The sequence below is a fragment of the Mandrillus leucophaeus genome, unplaced genomic scaffold (assembly GCF_000951045.1).
Source record: "Mandrillus leucophaeus isolate KB7577 unplaced genomic scaffold, Mleu.le_1.0 Scaffold132, whole genome shotgun sequence".
NCBI lineage: Eukaryota > Metazoa > Chordata > Mammalia > Primates > Cercopithecidae > Mandrillus > Mandrillus leucophaeus.
In genome coordinates this window covers 621,501-628,778 of record NW_012101277.1, presented here as the reverse complement: position 1 = coordinate 628,778, position 7,278 = coordinate 621,501, and the positions used below count along the sequence as shown (strand labels likewise).

The window sequence follows — 7,278 nt, the reverse complement described above, 5'->3', positions numbered from 1 at the left end:
GTGAGACTGTCTCAAAAAAAAAAAAAAAAAAAGATTAGTGAGAGAAAACTAGTAAGCTGGCAGTGACAACACAGCAGTGCTTAGGATGGGGCATGTAATCCAATTTGGGAGAGTTGGACAATAGGGGTCAAATAAGTGTTCCTGAAAGAGATGGCTTCTATGTTGAATTTCAAAGAACAGCAGGGGTTAACCTACTAACAAGAAGAAAGAGCAGTGTGCAAAGATGAAAGGTAGAATACCATTGGAGAACTGCCATGTGGTTCACTAGCACTGGCCTTGCTGACCTGGGGTGCAGAATAGTGAGGAGTCATTCAGAAGTGTTTGGATCATAATCTGAAGGCAGCAGGGAGTTACACTGCCTTGAAGTCTGCAAGTATGATATGAACCATAAGAGAAAGGGCTGAGCTGTCTTCAAAGCTCTCAGTCCATATCCTGAGTTATTTGATTCAGGCAGGCTCAGAGGAAAATAGAAAAGCATGTTGTAGGTATCCTGTAACCTGGATCTGAGCCTGGCTTTGCTATTCCCTTAAAAGGCTTTTCTCCCCTACCCCCAACCCAATTAGTCTTTTGGCGTCTTTGGTTATTATAATTGAAATGAAATACCCCACAGCCTTTTTTTGTTTTCTTTGAGACAGTCTCTCTGTCGCCCAGGCTGGAGTGCAGTGGCATGATCTCAGCTCACTGCAACCTCCACCTCCTGGGTTCAAGCCATTCTCCTGCCTCAGCTTCCCAAGTAGCTGGGATTACAGGTGTGTGCCACCATGCTCCGCTAATTTTTTTGTATTTTTAGTAGAGGGGGGATTTTACCATGTTGGCCAGGCTGGTCTTGAACTCCTGACCTCAAGTGATCCACCTGCCTCGGCCTCCCAAAGTGCTGGGATTACAGGCATGAGTCACCATGCCCGGCCCCCCACAGCCTTTAATGGAAGTAGTAAGACTCGGTCTCCCTACCTTACAGGTCTTGAGAAAATAAATAACATTTTCACATCATTTAGAGTTTGTTCCATGTTTGCTCAAATGAATATACATTCTATCAAAAACTAGGATGCCTTTTGCGGCTTATTATTTGAGAATGTTAGAACCTATATTGTGAAGAAGTAGATTACTTCTCAGATTAAAAAAAAATCTTAAATAAGAGTAGTCAGTGTTAAGTCATTTGTGGACTTTTTTTTTTTTTTGAGATGGAATCTCACTCTGTTCTCCAGGCTGGAGTGCAGTGGCACAGGGTTGGCTCACTACAACCTCTGCCTCCTGGGTTCAAGCGATTCTTGCGCCTCAGACACTCGAGGAGCTGGAATTGCAGGTGTGTGCCTGGCTGATTTTTGTCTTTTTAGTAGAGACGGGGTTTCACCATGTTGGTCAGGCTAGCTTGAACTCCTGACCTTAAGTGATCTGCCCACCTCGGCCTCCCAAAGTTTGGGATTACAGGTGTGAGCCACTGTGCCTGGCTGGTTTGTGGGTTTTTGTATCTACTATTGAAAATTTTTTTTTGAAATTTCTAGAATTGGCTGGCAAAAGCAGAGATCTATAAAATGCAAAACTAAGTCCATTGCTCAAAAGCTGAATGACTGGTTTTTCATTATCCTGTTCCTTTCGTTAGACTTCTGTTGTGGTATTTAGTAAACACTCCAAAGGATATTGAACTCTGAGGTCAGCCATTCTAATGTTTTAAAGAAGGTTTGTGATATTGGTATCTGTAAGTAGACAAATTATTATAATTACTGTAATAAAATAGGTTTTGTCATTTTTATACTTAACTGCACTTGCACAATTGCATTTTTAAGTACCAGAGATAAGTAAAATACTGCATAAATTAGGTGCATCTACTATTTAAAGTAGAAAATGATTACTTTCTATACCTTAAGAAGATCTTGAAGACTAAAAAAGCTTGAGGACCTTAATGGCATACTTTAAGATTTTTAGAAATTACATATTAATGGAGTAGTTAGCAGAGCCCATTTTTCTGAGAATTAGGCTCTAACTTTTCATTGTGATTTAAATAAGTTCCAAAAGAAGTTCTTTAAACATTTAAGCTTCTTTGCATGATTTTATCGATTTACGATTTACGTTATTCGGGATAAGCATCTATTTGTTTATCAAGTAATGTTTTCTTTCAACTTTGTTTTTTGTGGCAGATGTATATAAATTCTTCTGTGGGATCAGAGGGCACGCCTATTGTAACCAGAAAACTCCAAGTATAGCAGCAAGGATGGATGAACAGGCTCTATTAGGGCTAAATCCAAATGCTGATTCAGACTTTAGACAAAGGGTAAGTTACTCTGCTGAATCATTTTTTAAACCATGTCACCACAGATTGGCATTAGGGGACTTGAATAAAAATGTACCTGGCAAAGGTCTACTTTGGGTAGAAATGAACAGAAACAAAAAAATTTGAGATATTTGAATATATTTGGAATATAGAAACAGTGAGTATTGTGATTTACTTTCTGTTTACCTGGCCAAACAAAAGTATTAAAATCTCATATGATTCAAGGCGGATCTTTATGCCACATCAGTCATTATTTCTAATTATTTAAAAGTTGTAATGCAAAGGATTCGTTTGAGAGACTTTCCATAGAAGCAGACATGTGTATTTTATTTTCTCAATGCTTGGCTTGATCTATACAAGCTGTTTTAACACTTACCTTAATGGTTGTTTTTTTTTTTGTTTTTTTTTTTTAATTTTTTTGTAGAGATAGGGTTTCACCATCTTGCCCAGGCTGGTCTCGAACTCCTGAGCTCAAGTGATCTGCCCGCCTCAGCTTCCTAAAATGCTGGGATTATAGGCATGAGCCACCCTGCCCGGCCACATTAGTGATATTTAACATTCTTGTTATATGGTCTAGGCAGACATAAATAAGCAGTTATGATAGGTTATGTCTTAAGTAAAATGATTACATGACAAGAATCCATTATAAAGTGCTGGGATAGTTGGATAAATGTAAATAATTTAATGTAGCCTACAACTATAATCATGACTATAGCTGAATGATAGAAGAATATAAAGAATGAGCCTATAATTAATTTTTTTAAAGATATGTGGGCATTCTGAAGTATAGGGTAAGTGGAAAGGAAAGAAGCATTTTCTTTTTACTTTTCATAGCAAAGAATACTTTCTATAAATGAGCTAAATGAGGTTAACAATCTCAGTAAATATTATCGCATTTTTTATTCTTACTTTAAGAAAAAAATCTTCCAAAGCAGTAAAAAAAACCCCAACTAGTTTCTAATATAGTACCATGTGCATGTCTCTGCTACTAAATAAGTAGCCCTTCAGATACAGGAAAATAATAGGAATTGAGATTTAAGTATCTGGCTAATTACAAGAAAACTATCAAACAAGTTAGGACATCAAAAGACATTTAAAATCCATGTCTTCTCTGTGTAAACAAATCTTTCTTGCCATAGGGTTTTATGCTACCTACTTTCAAACATAGTTGAAGCATCATAGATCTTTACCTTTAGTCTAGCTTGCTATTGCATGCTTATAATTAAAAGCCTTTGACTGTATGTTTAGTTATTAAATGGCCTTTACTGTTATTTTTATGTGCCTCTTGAAATCTTTCATTTCTTAAGTTCCAGCATCCAGTTTTTTAAAATGTACCATGATTTCTTGTTCAGAAAATTAAAACCAATGCATTATTAGTGGTTTTAATTCAGAAGTTCTGCTTTTTGTCAATAAAAATGGGTGTCACAGACGCGTTTTAAGCATCCAGTTCCAGGCATAATTCGGTATCCATTTAGCCAATCTGAATAACAATTTATTTGGATGAAAGAGAAGAAATCTTAAGGAAAGTGAATTCTGACAGCCCTTTTGTTGCAGTTCGGGAGTAGTGGAAACTTAATTCAGTTTGGTGGTGAGAAGAATGACTGTCTGCCAACCCTAGTTGCTCACTTGTCTATCTGTAATTCTGTTTTTCACATGGGCAATAAAAGTGAACTGACTCTTGTCACATAGAGTCAATAAACCATTAGAAAAAAGGTATGGGGTAGAACTAGGTGGTGAAAGCTAGGACTTGTTTGTCAGTGTCGTAGAATTTTGTTTTTTTAATTGTTAGTAATGCATAGATTCAGAATACAGAGGCTTTGTTTAAAAACTAAAAACTTCCAGGTTATCTCTCCTCTCCTTCCACTGCCCTTTTTTTTTTTTGAGACAGAGTTTCGCTCTGTTGCCCAGCCTAGAGTGGAATGGCGCCATCTCAGCTCACAGCAACCTCCAACTCCCAGGTTCAAGAGATTCTTCTGCCTCAGCTGGGATTAGAGTAGCTAGGATTAGAAGCGCACACCACCACGCCCGGCTAATTTCTGTATTTTTAGAAGAGACAGGGTTTCACCATGTTGGTCAGGCTGGTCTCAAACTCCTGAACTCGTGATCTCCCCGCCTCAGCCTCCCAAAGTGCTGGGATTACAGGCGTGACCCACCGTGCCCAGCCTCCCACTTTTTAAAAAATAAAACACTCGTCTTTGGCTTAAAACCTGTTACTATTTAAAGAAAATGGTATGTCATGACATTGCTAGCAGCTGAAACCACCTCTCCCCAATTTTGTAAGTGAAATATTAGGTGATAGTGCAACATACATGATTAACTTCTACCTTGTCCCCTGGCCTCTGAGATATTCCTAAAGGAAACCCTGTGTTTCATGGACTGCTGTTAGAAACAGCTAAGCTAGTAGTATCTTTTATCGCTGCCTGTGCTCTTATAGTCTTAACTTCTAAAGAGAGACATTATTTACTCTGGGCTGTTTTCCAATTCCATCAACCAACTCTCTGAATCTGTGGACACCAACTGGTTGTCCTACAAATCAATTCAATTCTGACACTAGCAGGATTAGCATCACATCCCACAAGTTATGGGCTCAGTCTTACAAACCACCCCCACTGAAGACACCAGTCGAGTCCAGAACCTCTCATATTTCTGATGATGGAGTAGCCCACAGAACTTAGAAAAACAGTTGACTTACTTGTACTGATTTATTATGAAGGATACACCTCATGAGCAGCCACATGGAAGTGATGCATAGGGCAAAGTATAGGGGAAGGGGCACAGAGCTTTTGTGTCCTCTCTAGGAACACCACCCTCTCAGCATCTCGATGTGTTTGCCAACCTGGAAGTTCAAGAGTTTTTATAGAGTTGAATCGTCAGTCCCCTCTCCCCTTCCCAGAGATTGGTAGTTTGGGCTTAAATTTCTAACACTTTAATCAATTGATCTTTCTGGTAACCGGCCCTATCCTGAGGCTGTCTAGGTTTCCCACAGCAAGTTACCTCATTAACATAAGCTCTGTTGACCTCGAAGTCTCTAGCAATCCTTCCACCTTAGCCTCCCAAGTAGTTGGGACTGTAGGTGCATGTCACCACTCCTGGCTAATTTTTAAATTTTTTGTAGAGACAGGGTCCCACTATGTTGCCCAGGCTGGTCTTGAACTGCTGGCCTCAAGTCATCCTCCCACTTTGGCCAGAGTGTTGGTATTATAGGTGTGAACTGCTGTGCCTGGCCCAAAGGGGCTCATTATAAATTACAAAAGACAGTCCTGTTGCTCGGGAAATCCCAAGAGTTCTAAGAGCTCTGAGCCAGCAACTGGCTGCAAAGCCCAAATGTATTTTTTTGTTATACCACATATTTAATACTATATTTGGTGATCTTCACCTGATCACCTTCATTTACGTGGTCTTCTGTCAGTGGGAGCAGCCATTGAGACCATGTATGAAAACCCATTCCCTCATTCATACAGTTACATAGTATAGGAAACTATCACCTAAGTATAAATACAGTGGCTTTGATCTGTAACCCAAAGAAAAAAATAACTTTATATCTTGATGACCCAGTGTGTGTGTATATATTTATATGTACATATACACGTAAATAACTAAAACAAGTTACAGAAAGTAATATTCTTGCTAGGGTACAGTCAGAATATCTAATATTCTCTATTTCATTTTTAAAAATTGTTCAGTACCCATAAACTGATTTCATAACTAGTGGGAGACACCACCGTTTTAAAAATATTTACCAGTTGAAATTAGGTTTCTCTAAGGCTTATGTTTTTTTTACCTCATGTCAGGTTTTGTATCAGTACATAATTGGTGTCAAATCATCTAGCAGTGTTTCCAGTTGCTGTGCAATTTTCTTGTCTGTTGGAGATACTTTTCACAAGACGTTCACTACTATTTGTCCATTGCCATGTGTGAAACCTGCATCTGGTGCAACATGCTGATGGGAAGAGTGCCTGAAGTAACTCCCATTTTCCCAACAGTTTGGTAGAGAGCATATGGACTTTGTGCTGCATCCATTCTAGAGTACTCTTACTCCTTGTTGGCACTGTTACTTGCAATTACAACGCCCTGAATTCATAAACTTAGAGATAAGAAACCTCCTCAAGCTTTGACCTTTTCAGTTACTTAATATTTTTCAAAATTTATATCATGCATTTGTACTCTAATTTTAATCTCTTTAGGAAACTTACATGGTATAATTAAAGACTTGAAATACTCCCCTTTTCTGTAACAGTAGATCAGATAAGGTACACAGTATGTTTTATCTTTTATAATCACTGCTTTAATAGCAGATGTGCTATTAAATAGGAAAAGTGCCCTTTATATGCCATTTTATAATTGCATATTATAAAATGATCACACCCTTAACTCATCCTCTGCAATTTCTCAGTAGTATGGCAGTTGACAAAGCACTTGCTCTCATTCTTCATAATAACCCAGTGAAGTCTGTGGGGCATTTTTGTGTTGCTGCTGCTGTAAAAAAAACAGGTTTGATTATCTAACTGATGGAATTTATATTTATTTAACCTATTTTTAGGAATGACCCCTAAGTTGCATATGTTCGGAAGCCTGTATTTAATGTTTTAGCTGTTTTTCTATTAAGTTTACTGACTTGTTATAGGTTTGCAACTTTCAGAATATTTTGTTTGGTATTAGCAGGGCATTGAGATTGTTTATTCTAAATGCATTTTTTTGTTTTGCAATCTTGCAGGCCCTGGCCTATTTTGAGCAGTTAAAGATTTCCCCAGATGCCTGGCAGGTGTGTGCAGAAGCTCTAGCCCAGAGGACATATAGGTAATTAAAACAAAATTTGCATGACAATTTAAATTTCTATGGGTATGACAGGACTGTTAAATTTACCTGTATTTGGAAAGTGTTTTCATAAAAACATTTTATGACTTTTTTTTTTTTTTTGCAAAGTCATTAACATATAGTCATTCCATGTAGAAATGAGAAAAGCAGTAAACCAACAGTTTGGCCATTTCAGAATTAACTTTTCAGTAAAA

At 37.9% G+C, this 7,278-nt stretch overlaps 1 protein-coding gene across 1 annotated transcript in view; it reads left to right on the top strand.

Annotated features, from left to right (window-relative positions):
* The first annotated feature begins 2,134 nt into the window (after positions 1 to 2,134).
* Positions 2,135 to 7,278, top strand: part of XPOT (exportin, tRNA) — a 46,354-nt gene continuing 41,210 nt past the window's right edge. The window contains 2 exon segments of the mRNA XM_011972911.1: positions 2,135 to 2,269; positions 6,984 to 7,066. Of these exon segments, the coding sequence (XP_011828301.1) occupies positions 2,210 to 2,269; positions 6,984 to 7,066 (143 nt within the window). The 5' untranslated portion in view covers positions 2,135 to 2,209.